Source organism: Poromitra crassiceps, assembly GCF_964638095.1.
Source record: "Poromitra crassiceps genome assembly, chromosome: 4".
Lineage (NCBI taxonomy): Eukaryota > Metazoa > Chordata > Actinopteri > Beryciformes > Melamphaidae > Poromitra > Poromitra crassiceps.
In genome coordinates, this window is record NC_139626.1 from 15,524,027 (window position 1) to 15,538,811 (window position 14,785).

At 45.3% G+C, this 14,785-nt stretch overlaps 1 protein-coding gene across 1 annotated transcript in view; it reads right to left on the reverse strand.

The window, feature by feature from the left end:
* shisa8b (shisa family member 8b) overlaps window positions 1-13,243 on the reverse strand; it is a gene marked incomplete at both ends in the record, with an annotated part of 31,690 nt that extends 18,447 nt beyond the window's left edge. Inside the window, 2 exons of the mRNA XM_083635783.1 lie at window positions 12,255-12,817; window positions 13,154-13,243. Coding sequence (XP_083491909.1) covers window positions 12,255-12,817; window positions 13,154-13,243 — 653 coding nt within the window. The remainder of the gene's footprint in view (window positions 1-12,254; window positions 12,818-13,153) is intronic.
* Window positions 13,244-14,785: the final 1,542 nt, after the last annotated feature.

The window sequence follows — 14,785 nt, forward strand, 5'->3', positions numbered from 1 at the left end:
CGCGGCGAGTTTGACATCATCGCACAGGGCATGTTGGGGGGCGAGGCCTGAGCGTGGCGCGGCGCGTCCATGGAGATTTTTCTATCAGCGCGTCGGGTTTTGGCACATTGTCAACATGGACGCTTTTGAGGGAAGACTCCAGGGGGAAATGGCGGCGATTGAGTGCCAGACAGTCTGAATGAAATTTAATGTAACGTTCCAAATTCTATGTATTAAATTCTAAAAAACGACCCTCAACATTTGGGAAGGCTAAGCCACACAACTAGTTCATTATAATCGAACGTCATGCTTCGAAGGTGACTTTACGACGATGAGGACGGTGAGGACTCAATCACAGCAGATCTCCGCTGATAGACTAGGCACAGGCACAGGCACCTTGCTTCCTCCTTCAACGCTTCTCCGCAAGATTTTGTTCGTACCGCCCCCTGGCGTTTCGGAGCGAGCTGCGCACTGACTATGTTCTGTTTTGGCCCGCGCAGAGTGCGCGCGCCCTCCGCGGAGCCCTGCCTCTAGCACGTGCGCGAAGAGTATGCCAGACGCTTAAAGCATTCACTGTAGAATCAATCCCAGATCACTCACACACACACAGACACACACACAGACACACACAGACACACACGCACACACGCACACACACACGCACACGCACACATCACGCACACACACAGACAGACACACACACACACAGCATTAACATGAGAATCAATCCCAGATCACTCACACACATGCATGCATGCACACACACGCACGCACACACACACACACACACACACACACACACACACACACACACACACACACACACACACACACAGCATTAACATGAGAATCAATCCCAGTTCTCACACACACACACACACACACACACACACACACACACACAGACACACACACACACACACATGCATTAACATGAGAATCGATCCCAGTTTGCCTGTTGACGGCACACCAGTGGAAACTACAGTAAGTGGATTATGGTCTACTGTCCAATTTTGAACCATTAGATTATTTAACTGAGAAAATTAGATGTAAAACCCTGTGGGATCAAATCTATATTGGAATTCTAGGCAAGATTTATATGTAAAAATACACAAAAAAGGGCTGCAACAGAAAAGAAGTGTCCCAAAAGTGTCCCAGCCCACTAATTGAGCATCCTTTACATTCTCCAATTGTTTTAACATTTTTTTAATGAAATAAATTATATTAAAGACGCTGGAAACCAAAATCCACAAAAACCTTCAAACTATGTAATTTTGGGTCTTATTTGACTAATTGTAAGCCTAAAAAAGTCAGCTCCAGCAAACATACGTCGCGTTAATTCTTTAAATGTGTGTTTCAAAAAGTCTATGTTCTATTCACCTTATTCACCACGCCCACTTTTTCTCTCTTCCGCATTCGACGCAACGTATTTGTTCTTCCGGTTCAGCGCTAGTTGGCGGCCATTTTCAAAATAAAACGTCAGTATGAATGAAGTTTGGCAACATTCAGAATTAAGCTACACTGCGGCCAACTTCAGTTACATGTTCATAACGTTACTGCTGCGAGGAGCCGATGGCTGTACCCGGTCGGCATTTAACGTTAGTTACAAAAGAACGTCGACAGTGTTTTCTCACTGCCAGTAGTAGGGTTTGACAGATAGCTAGTCCGACCGGTGTCAGCACAGTCAGCGCTCCCGGTCCTCGCTGCTCGTTAAGGATTTCCAATAGGCGTTATTCTGATAAACTGGTCACATATATGTTACGTTCTCACCCGACAAATATTAAAACTTTAAAACAGTTAGGGGTTTTTTAGCTTGAAAACAGCTTTTTGGCAAGTCTAAATTGACTGCGGTAGGCGTACTCCACTTCCGTGTTTAAAACCGGAAAGACGATTATGAAATGATGTCATGCAGAAGCATCCTTGTATGGGCAAAGAATAAGGTGAATAGTCCATAGTTCTTTGTACATTAACACATATCATGCTCATGTTTTTGTATCTGTTTGTGGGACATTTTCGATTATTTTACGAGATTTATAGGTCTTGGAGGAAAACCGATTCAGAGAGCCCTAGTCTCTGCTTTCAAACACACACACACACACACACACACACACACACACACACACACACACACACACACACACACACACACACACAGACACACACACACACAGACAAACAAACACAATCCCAGAGGGAGCCAGAGGGGAGAACTTTGCCCCATGACATTCAAACAAAGATTTATATACTTTGCGACATTCATCATGATTAGATTTTGGTGGTCAAAGGTCAAAGGTCAAGGTCACTGTGACCTCTCGAACGCCATTTTCAAGCTTGTTAACGCAATATCTGAGGAACGCCTGGACGGAATTTCATAAAATTTGCCTCAAACATCGACTTAGACTCAAGGATGATCTGATTAGATTTTGGTGGTCAAAGGTCAAAGGTCAAGGTCACTTTGACCTCTCGAACGCCATTTTCAAGCTTGTTAACGCGATGTCTGAGGAACGCCTGGACGGAATTTCATCAAATTTGCCTCAAACATCGACACACACACACACACACACACACACAGACAAACAAACACAATCCCAGAGGGAGCCAGAGGGGAGAACTTTGCCCCATGACATTCAAACAAAGATTTATATACTTTGCGACATTCATCATGGTTCAAATGTGGCTGGTTGCTTATTAACATAATGTAGGTTCCTATGGTGTGATCAACTCAAAATGCACATTTATTTTTGGTTTCCAGGGACTTTAATACAGCAGTAGATTTGCGTGAGTGTGTGCTGGACCTGAATACTACTGTACTGCAATAGTCCTTCCGTATTTGATAGTTTCCACTCTGGCTGAGAACATAAAAAGATGATACTGTTTATGTCAGTGGGATGTTTTTGCTGTCAAAACAAACTCTGCTTCAGCTGTTACATCTTTGGGGAATAATCATCCCGTTCTTTGTGACGGAGGACAAAAGACGATGCCTCATACCGGAGTGGATGTGGGGCTAACATTCAGCCCGCGCTCCTCTCCTCTCCTCTCCTCTCCTCTCCTCTCCTCTCCTCTCCTCTCCTCTCCTCTCCTCTCCTCTCCTCTCCTCCCCTCTCCTCTCCTCTCCTCTCCTCTCCCTTGGCTTACGTAACAGCGATGTGCCTGAGATCTGTGAGCTCACCTCCCTGCTCTCCCGTCACATCACAGCCACAGTGAGATGAGACTCTGCTAATGCCCTCTAACAATCAATTACCAAACCACAGCACATTAATTAGCTAACGAGGACTACAAGAGCTGTCCCAACTCACCCCCCCCACCCCCCCACCTCTCTCTCCAGTTCAAATTCAAATCGGCTTTATTGGCATGACAGGAGAGAAACCAAACCTCTGTAGCATCAGAATATTTCAAAAATGAGGTAGGATTGCAACATTGGCTAATAATTAATCCTAAACAGTAATCTAACGAATGTAGTCATATCAACAACAATACAATCATAAACATGTAATCAAGAACCTTTCAAGAACCTCTCCTGATTGACAGCAGAGTCTTTTCTCTAACCAGCCATGTGTATTTATGGCAAGATATGACTGACCCTAGTGTAGACAACTTGTTGTCTTCTTAAAAAAAAGAGCCAATTGCAGATAGGCTAGCCAATTTTTTAACAGTTTTAACTTGACAACATAAACATTGTAAATTGCCCCTAGCTGACTTCCTGTTGCAGTGTTTGCTAATACAATAGCTGACAGGAAATAAACTGAATTCAAACTGTTACCTAGCAACACAATTCCGTGAAAACCTGCAAAACGCGTCATCATTCAGAAGCCACGCCCAAGACGGGGGAAAATACAAGGAAGCACTGCCTGACGACTGCAGCTAGCAAAAGAAACCGCGGCTAACTGGGGCGAACGGAGGAACTCTCATCAGATAGAAATAGTTTTGCGGGGTTTTACAGGGATTTGGACAGTTTTCTTTTTAGATAATGTCAAAAGATTATTTCAGTACACTTCCTCCAACGGAGAGGCAAAGGTACATTGAGAAAATAAACTAATTTGGCCTGGAACAAATTTTCCCCGATTTTTTATCCCATATTTTATCCCCCATTAGTGCTAACTTAATTTATTTATCCTGGTTGCTACTCCACCGTCTGCCGATCGGAGAGCCGAAACTGGCTCTATGCTTCCTCCGGGACATGGGCAGTTAGCCAGCCACTTCTTTTCACCTGACAGAGGAAGCTTCACCGGTAGGACCTAGCACGTTCACGCTATTCCAACCAGTTTCCCTCCCTCTGAACAGGCGCCTTTAATGACCAGAGGAGGAACCACATTAGCAACCAGGGTATTGCATGTTTTTGTCAAATTGTCATGGCAAATTGTTTACAAAAGATGGACAATAAAGCTGATTTTCAAAGTACCTTGAGGATTTTTCATGTTGTGAATTAAGTCAAATTTCTCTCTTGATTACAAAGGTGGAAAATACAACTGTTTTTAATGGGGTGTTTACTGATTAAATGTTTAAGCTCCCCACAAATGCAGATGTTTTTTTAAATATATATAACCAATTGCAAATTATTACAATTACCAAACAGATAAAAATTTGATTATTATATTGAAATGTTATTTTAGATTTAGAATGTTAGAATTTTCTATAAAACACAATACATTTTAATGTAATTCCACAACGTTTATTTTTGGCCCTCGGCCCTCCACCCAGATTGAGTTTTGGCCCTTCATGGGAAAGAATTTGGGCACCCCTGCTTTAAAGATATGTGTAACGTTATAGCCTAGACCTCTGGTCTGCTAGTGAAATAGCATGGTGGAAGTAAGGGTGTTATGGTCAGGGTGGCAGAGGTCATAAACATTTACCTTAAACACTAAAAGTGGAAGTCTACATTTCAACCAAGTCGCATTGAAAGGAGAATTTCAGAATTGTTCCACCTGGACCCTATTTTCATCTTTTTTTATGTAGCTAAATAATGTGGACAGAAATTGTTGAAATCGATGTAGTATTGACCAAGATTGCTTCATTTGGCAGCCGCTGTCCCATGCCCCGCCCCTACTGCACTAAACAAGCTTGTTTTTTACACTGACAGGATCAGATTATTCCAAAGGGACAGCTTCCATACTGCTCACCTGGCGTAATCCAAGTTTTTAGCTGAAATATAGCCATATGTGCAGCTGGACGTGTCCGATTGATAAGTTATAAGTATAAGTTATCCTTTATTTTATCCCCATGGGGAAATTCATCCTCTGCATTTGACCCATCCTCTACTAGGAACCTTCCTAGAACTAGGAGCAGTGGGCAGCCGCAGTGCAGCGCCCGGGGACCAACTCCAGTTCTTTTTGCCATTGCCATGGTCAGGGACACTGACAGGAGTCTTAACCCTAACATACATGTCTTTGATGGTGGGAGGAAACCGGAGCACCCGGAGAAAACCCACCCAAACACCGGGAGAACATGCAAACTCCACACAGAAAGGACCTGGGACGGACCGGGGTTCGAACCCGGGACCTTCTTGCTGTGAGGCAACAGCGCTACCCACTGAGCCACCGTGCCGTCCGATTGATTCTCCCTGGAGCACCTGGCTACAGGGCAGGTTGTTTACAGCTGGAGCACCTGGCTACAGGGCAGGTTGTTTACAGCTGCCACTGACCCACATTTAACTGTGTGGGCCGAGCGACGCCCAACAGGCCCGAGGAGGAGGAGACGAGGAGACGAGGAAGGTCATGTGACTGCAGGGCGGATTGTCACATCTCATCCAGCCAGGAAGCTGTCAACTTATCTGTCTTTTCATTTGGGGCGAAGAATTGTAGCGAATGGTGACACAGTCAGATGGTGTGCACGCATTCACGCATTTACACTGCTGACAGGTGAGAGGCGATGGAGAGTGGCAGCCGAGCCCTGGAGGAGCTCAGAGGATGGGAGATGGAGTGAAAGTGAAAGTGGAGCGTAGGAGGAGGAGACTCGCTGGAAAGGTTTCACTTCAAACACACCTCCTCACAACGCAGGGCTTTTAAGACTCTCTTTGAGTCTGTCTCTTCCCCTCTGCTTAAAACCAGAGGAGTCGCACTGAGCGCCGGTGTCGTGCCAAACATATTCCAGACAGGAAGTGCATTATAGAGGGGGGGGGATACATTTTGTGGCAGAGGAAATGCAGCCTGAAAGAACATGTGTCCCCCTGTCACTTTTGTTAGGAAAGACGAAACCTCCATATTCACCAAGGTTATGATCTGAAATATATACAAAATGCACTTGATGGTAGGGCATCGTCATCTGTGCATTTTGGGGGTTACATATTTTGGTAGACTGCATGTCTAGTCTGGTAGGACAAGTAGGTTAACTTATGGCTTTGTGTTATGAAAAGCGCTTGATGATGAGGACGACGATGACGACGATAATGATGATGATAATGAAAGTCAAAAATCTAATAATCTGAATTCTAGGCCTTAAAATGTCTTAAATTCAACTGCATTTAAATATGGTAAATGCAATTTTGCCAGGTCTTAAATTGTTTGGTTTATGAAGTTAACCTTACTTTTACAAAGTTTATGAAGTTGCATTAAAATAACAATGCATAACAAATTTGAAGCCGCTGCAACTTAGGCAAGAAAACTCTGAAATTAGGAACGTTGGGTACAAAGCAAAGGTGTTAGAGTTGTACTGGAGGGGAATGTTGCTCAAAACGGAAAGGGAAACTCCGGTGAAAATAATAAAAGGCGGGACATCCGCTCATTAGTCCAATCAGAGTCCAATAGTTCCCAACGGATATAAGGTGGGTACTTCTGCTGAAGGCGGGCACATCCGCTCATTTCTCAAATCACTTGCCTCACTTTTGTTTATGGGTCGTGATTGATCGAATACCATTGAAGTTGAAACAAAAAATTATGATTCTTTCAAACACTGTTGTCACTTTGGCATGGAGCTATACAGCATTATGACTGCTGAAGTTAAAAAACCTTGTTTTAAGTCGCCATGCATGATTATAAGCATTTATAAAGAGTTTAATAATGCCTTATGAATGCATTATAATGTCTAATGAATGTCCTCATAATGCACTATATAGACACGGCCTTCATAGAAAGTTTCCTCTGCATTTCTACAAGTGAATGTCTTACCCTACCCTGTGTGTGTGTGTGTGTGTGTGTGTGTGTGTGTGTGTGTGTGTGTGTGTGTGTGGATGTGTGTGTGTGTGTGTGTGTGTGTGTGTGTGTGTGTGTTTTCGCGAGCATGCATGTGTGTGTGTGTGTGTGTGTGTGAGTGAGAGAGAGAGAGAGGGAGGGAGGGGCAGAATGGAGAAGCAATGCCATTAGGAGCGCGAGCATGGTGAGCAGCAGTGTGTATGCAGGCCATGTTGTATTGAGTATTGCTTATCTGTCTGCTTTACAACAGCACTGAGCAGCATGAGTAAGGTCAAGCCCTTTAGTCACCATGTCACACCCGTTACATAACAGAGTGCCTAAAGAGCCTACGGCAACACTCTCTCTCTCACACACACACACACACACACACACACACAGATACACACACTGTGTGTGACGCACACACACACGGATATGACATGCGGGTGAAGCCAGACGTGTGTGGTGGCCTGCAGAAAGCCGTCACAGGTCGCTGCTGCACATTGTTGGCAATGAGCCATAGAAGTGGAAAATGAGTTTAGCATTGATGTTTAGTTACTTTCATCTCCGTAGTGCTTCATGGTGAATAATAAACCCTAAAGGGTCTATTATTTTCATAAAACAAATGGGAAAGTATTTATTTTTATGGTGTTGTTGGAACTGTAGAAATAAGCGTTTTACTTTTAGACACACAACAGATTAAAATACTCATAACGTTTGATCTGAGAGAGCGATCGCACCCATTCAACATTTTCTATATAGGGGAGAGTTTCTAATTTATGCAACTGTCAAAAAAGGAAAATGTAAAATTCTCACCGTGTGAAGGCTTTTTGCAGACCATGCACATAACGGCTCCACAGGCATGTAGCGTCGCTGTGTGGGTGAAAACCTCGTATCTCCGACACGTCAACTTATCAGGAACTAAGAAAATCAGCCCGTTGTATCTTAAGTTCAAGACATTTTTTAAATTCTCCACTCGATTTTGAAAGGAGCTGTCTGAGAAATGTTCTCAGCTCATGCCTCACGCATGCCCTCTCGTGTCAAAATCACCCCATTTCAAAATCAGCGTAATTGGACTTACAAGGTTTTCACATGACGATAGATAGGTAAGCCGGAGAGCTACAGTAGGACACACACACACGGACACAGGCAGACACATGCCACAAATATGTATGCATAACATACGTTTTAGAGGTCATGTGACCTGCAGCCGCCATGTTAGAGCCCCGCCTCCGTGTGGTATGAAGTGGACACTGCATGTCGAACCGTGCTCAGGCAGCCTATAGTGTAGGCCCCCACTATCATTCTTCTCAATTGAACTATAAATCACCACAAAGTGTGTGTGTGTGTGTGTGTGTGTGTGTGTGTGTGTTTTTGTCTGTCTGTCTGTCTGTCTGTCTGTCTGTCTGTGTGTGTGTGTGTGTGTGTGTGTGTGTGTGTGTGTGTGTGTGTGTGTGTGTGTGTGTGTGTGGATGGAGGTCACTGCTTGTGTTTGTTCAGCTGGCACAATATGGTAGGGCAGTGATTCCCAACCTTTGTCATATCAAGGACCCTCATTTAGTCCACATCAGGACATCTGATGAGATGTTCCCAAATCCCAGACCATTTTTTATTGTTCGATTAGATTTGGTCCAGAATTCCATGACTGTCTGTATTGTAGGTGGAGATACTGTGACAAAGTATGATCAAAACAGTCGTTCTTCTACAGTACATTCTCTAATTGTAATAACTTCTTGTAAATGAAATAGTGGTAAAGTTGAACACTTCATATATTTGCTGGGGACCCCCTGAAACCCCCTCAAGGACCTGTGGTGGAACCACTGTGGTAGGATGTAGCGGACGGAGGGAGAGAGATATAGAGCGAGAGAAAGAAGAAAAGAAAGAAAGAAAGGGTTTAGGAAATTGCTAAACTATGAGAGCAAAGTGCACAGAACCGGTTTACCATGCTTTGCCACATTATCATCAAGCCTAAACTGTGTTGGATATATTTATATGTTTTATATATTTATATATCGATGTGTTTTTCACCTCATATATTGTGCACAGTTACACAAGGTCTTCGCTGCACGCTCCATTTGTGGACCAGGGATTTGTGTCATGAGGACTAAGAGCTGAGCTGAAGCTGTGATCTTGGTGAAATGTATTTAATCTCAAGGAGGAGCAGTAATCTGGTGAGATGAGCTCATGGAGGCAGGGTGTTGGGTATTCTGGTGATGTGTTAAAATCCAGGGAATGGATGTGTGGCTCAGGGGGGAAGGAGACACAGGCAGAGACAGGGGAATGGGTGTGTGGCTCAGGGGGGAAGGAGACACAGGAAGAGACAGGGGAATGGGTGTGTGGCTCAGGGGGGAAGGAGACACAGGAAGAGAGGGGAATGGGTGTGTGGCTCACGGGGGGAAGGAGACACAGGCAGAGACAGGGGAATGGGTGTGTGGCTCAGGGGGGAAGGAGACACAGGAAGAGACAGGGGAATGGGTGTGTGGCTCACGGGGGGAAGGAGACACAGGCAGAGACAGGGGAATGGGTGTGTGGCTCAGGGGGGAAGGAGACACAGGAAGAGAGGGGAATGGGTGTGTGGCTCAGGGGGGGAAGGAGACACAGGCAGAGACAGGGGAATGGGTGTGTGGCTCAGGGGGGGAAGGAGACACAGGCAGAGACAGGGGAATGGGTGTGTGGCTCAGGGGGGAAGGAGACACAGGCAGAGACAGGGGAATGGATGTGTGGCTCACGGGGGGAAGGAGACACAGGCAGAGACAGGGGAATGGATGTGTGGCTCAGGGGGGGAAGGAGACACAGGCAGAGACAGGGGAATGGGTGTGTGGCTCAGGGGGGAAGGAGACAGAGGAAGAGACAGGGGAATGGGTGTGTGGCTCAGGGGGGAAGGAGACACAGGAAGAGAGGGGAATGGGTGTGTGGCTCACGGGGGAAGGAGACAGGCAGGGAGATGGCGCCTGTGTGTTTGAGACCTTAACTTTAAGGTCACACATGAGTGTGTGTGCATGACTCTGTGTATATGTGTTTGTGTGTTTGTGTTTGTGTGTGTGTGTGTGTGTGTGTGTGTGTGTGTGTGTGTGTGTGTGTGTGTGTGTGTGTGTGTGTGTGTGTGTGTGTGTGTGTGAGTGTGTGTTTGCGTGGATAGAGATGAGGTTTGAATGTGAAACAACTTAGCTTAACACCCCCAAATACTTTTTTCTTTAGTTTTTCCTGCTCATGGAGACCAGATTTAGACACAGAACAACCAAAATGCTTCTCTGTTTCCATCCAATAAGAATAAGTCATATGTGATTTAAGTCCCACCTGTCTTGCAGTTAATACCTTACACACCTTAGACAAACTTGGAAGAGGGAATTCTCTCTCTCACACACACACGCACGCACGCACGCACACACGCTACACACACACACACACACACACACACACACACACAGACACACACAGACACACACACAAACACACACGCACGCACGCTACACACACACACACACACACACACACACACACACACACACACACACACACACACACACACTCTTATTCCCTCTTCAAGTTAGTTTACAAAAAATCCTAGCAGAGATGGCTTGGTCGATTTTTGTTTTTGCTTTTATTTTATTTTGTTCTTTATTTCATATATAAGTCATGCTTACAAGCAAAGCAAACGGTACAGTACAAAGTACATGAGGGATGAAATACAAAATAAAAACATAAAAAGAAAGAAAATCACAGTGGAAAAAGGAGAAACAGAGAAACGAAATGGAAAATTAGAAACATGTTTAAAAGAAAATAAAGAGAAAACATTTGTAAAATCTGCGTGTGATATATGGGTGCATATGGGTGAATACATACACATGGACATGAACCCTTACAGAAACGAATAGTGAATTACATACAGCACAATACTTTACACACAGTGCAAAACCATTTTAAAATCAACATCTGGATTTTTACTTTCCCGCAAACACAAGTCTCACTCTTACTCTCTTTCTTTCTCTATTTGGGTCACACAGCATTTCTCATGACATGGAGCAGGACAGCTGCTCAGTCCCCTCTCCCAGGTGAAGTAAACTGAGACCAGCTGCTCAGTTCTCCCTCCCAGGTGAAGTAAACTGAAACCAGCTGCTCAGTTCTCCCTCCCAGGTGAAGTAAACTGAGACCAGCTGCTCAGTTCCCTCTCCCAGGTGAAGTAAACTGAAACCAGCTGCTCAGTTCCCTCTCCCAGGTGAAGTAAACTGAAACCAGCTGCTCAGTTCCCTCTCCCAGGTGAAGTAAACTGAAACCAGCTGCTCAGTTCCTCCTCCCAGGTGAAGTAAACTGAAACCAGCTGCTCAGTTCCCTCTCCCAGGTGAAGTAAACTGAAACCAGCTGCTCAGTTCCCTCTCCCAGGTGAAGTAAACTGAAACCAGCTGCTCAGTTCCCCCTCCCAGGTGAAGTAAACTGGGACCAGCTGCTCAGTTCCCCCTGCCAGGTCTTGTCAATGTTGTCAGTCAAAACAGTTAATTAATTTTAATCGGTTACATTCTTAACGACGGTTAATCAAATAATGGTTAATCGTTAACATCCCTAATGTACACACACTAGTGCTGCCGGTTCTTTTGAAGTCATAAGTTGGGAACTTCCAGATTGTTATTTGGAACTAAAACCTTTGTACAAGATTTTATTTTCCCAATGTAAAATACTGTTGCATGAAACAGCTAATATGTCAATGGTATTTGACAATGTTTGCGAGCTAGTTAGCATGGCAACTGTAAGTGCAACCATTTGCCACACAGGTTCTTTAGCGTTAACAGTGTCTACCAACATGCTGACATGACATTTGATAACTGCATGTTAGGAAAATCAGGGTTCATAATTCATTCCCGAGTTTCCTACTTGGTTTCCTACTTGGTATTCCGACTTTCTGGTAGGTTTTCCCAACTTTCTGACATTTCTGGATAAGACACATGCATCCATACACACATGCAAATACACGCACAACACAAAGAAAATACGTATATACAAACATGCATTCATGCACATGCAGAAACACACAGATACACGCATACAAATAAGGATATGTACAATTACACAAAGAATGGCATACACACGCACAGTCATACCCCATCCACCCCTTTGCTCTCATATATGGTACCTACACTCTACCAATCCCCCCTCCCTATCCCCCTCTCTGTTCCTCACCTGGAGTTGCTGATGTCAGCGTGGCTTGGTCCAGCCCCGCCCCCTCCTCCCCCGCTCCCCCGGCTCTTCTCCAGGCCCAGCTTGGTGAAGATGCCCACCAGCACCATGATGGCCACCACGCCGCAGATGATGTAGACGATGAGGTGCGTGCGGTCACGGTCCTGGTTCCCCTGGCCCTCCGTGATGGCGGCCACGGGCTTGCCAGTGTTGGCCCAGATGGGCGTGTCGTAGTTGGAGCAGATGTTCTGGTCCAGCCGCTGCTGGCGGAACTGGCAGCAGAAGCGGTAGTAGCAGGTGCCGCAGCAGTACAGGAAGACGCCGGCGTTGCAGTTAAACGGCGGGTCCCACTGGCCCATGACGTCGTAGTATCCCTGGCAGCGCGTCCCGCTCACCGGGGGGTCGTCCTCGTCGTCCACGTCCCCCCCGCTGGTGGGCGTGGACAGGCCCGTCTCTAGGGGTGTGTTCTGGGTGGTGGTGGTTGTGCGATTGGCCTGGTTGGCGGCAGCATTCGGGGCGATGGATGCGGCAGCCTCGGCTACACTCGCCGCGGGGACGGAGGGGTCCTGGGCGTAGAGATCAAACAGTATGAAAATTTCATATGACGATTATAGTGACCAAAATGATCACGGTTATCAGTAGTATCGGGATATTGTTAAAATGTACTGATGCACTCACTGAAATAATTTAAACAAGTTTTATATTGAAAACTCAGACCACTCAGACAACGCAGCCTGCATGCCTGCGTCTGGGAGACTTGCTAACTTTGATTGATGACGGACAGTATTTACCATGTTTTTCAAAGTGCGGTAATCAAACACATTTTTCATTTGAAACATTTGAAACGGTAATATTAACTGTGGAATTTGATCATGATTTATCAGTAATCGTTGTATCCCTACCTGGGTGAGGGCGGGGCGGGTCGTCAGGAGGAAGAAGAAGAAGAGGAAGGAGAGGTGCGTGGTGGCTGCCATGGTGCTGCGAGACGCCATCGTCTTAAGTCCAACACCTGCAGGCTTAGAGCGGGAAGCAAACACAGATGGAAGGCTCTTACAAGGCAGGGCAAGTTGATTTCTATTGCACATTTCGAACAGAGGCAATTCTAAGTGTTTTGCATAAAATAGGTAAAAAGAAAAGAGCATAGATAAATAAAAATATGAAGAAAAAAGTATTACAAAATAACAAAATCAATGTCACAGTGCATAGTATATATATATATATATATAGTATATAGTGCCGTTACATAGCCTGGGTAAACCCAGCCTCCACGTGACCTATATGTGCTATCAGTCACGAAGAAACGTATGCTACAGGCATAGCCTGTGACGTCACGTTGAAGGCTGGGTTTACCCAGGCTAGCTGTTACAGACAGAAGAATAAAGGCCATTGAGGCTGATATTATGATGATCCACACTAATAAAATGGTGAAGTCCATTGATTGGTCATAACAATGTTGAGCTACACATTACAAACCTAAACATATAATTTTATATTTTTTCCCTGATTTTGTATCCCATTTTTATCCCCCATTAGTGCTAATTTTAATTTATTTATCCTGGTTGCTGCTCCACCCTCTGCCGATCTGGGGAGAGCCGAAACTGGCTCCACGCTTCCTCCGAGACATGGGCAGTAGCCAGCCGCTTCTTTTCACCTGACAGGGGATGCTTCACCGGTAGGACATAGCACGTGGGAGGATCACGCTATTCCAACGAGTTTCCCTCCCTCCGAACAGGCACCCCTAATGACCAGAGGAGGCACCACTTCAGCAACCAGGATATTGCATGTTTTGGTGTGGGGTTCCTATATGAAGGAAACCCCCAGGGGGCACAGGGAGAACATGCAAACTCCACACAGAAAGGCCCTTTTGACGGCCCCACCCGGGCGGTGGGCACTCGATGGTGGCACGCACTCCTTCAGCGCTCACAGCGTCCCAGGTGGGAATCAAACCCAGGACCTTCTAGCTGTGAGGCGACAGCAATTACCACTGCAGCACCCTGCCCCCTGAACAGATATAATTGATTATCAAACAACGGAAGCAAGCATTCAGGTATATTTTATTTGATAGCTACATGATTTATCGTTTATTCAGATGTGCTTCTCTGGCCTCAGCTCTGAAATCCAACCCCTCCCATCTGAGAGAGCTGGACCTGAGTAACAATGACCTGCAGGCTTCAGGAGGGAAGCTGCTCTGCTGGTCTGGAGAGTCCACAGTCCTCCTTCTGCTTTACATGCACATTAAAGAGGAAGAGACTATTTTACGCTTCATAACCATCAACAGCAGGATCCTTATATCTATGTCTGTCTTGTCACGTCTTTGTTTCACCCCAAATTTAGACTTTTCTTTTGTTACAGACGGTTGACATTATACCCCAAAGGCAGAAGTCGTTTCAAGCCCAAACCAGTGATAATAGTTTTATTTAATGTCAACAAACACATCTGAGGGAAAATCATTCAGTTCTCCATCTTGGTGAAGTTCAAAATGTTTCTTCAGTTCTCTGCTCCTGTCTGTGAGTTTTACACACTGCCAAATGAAA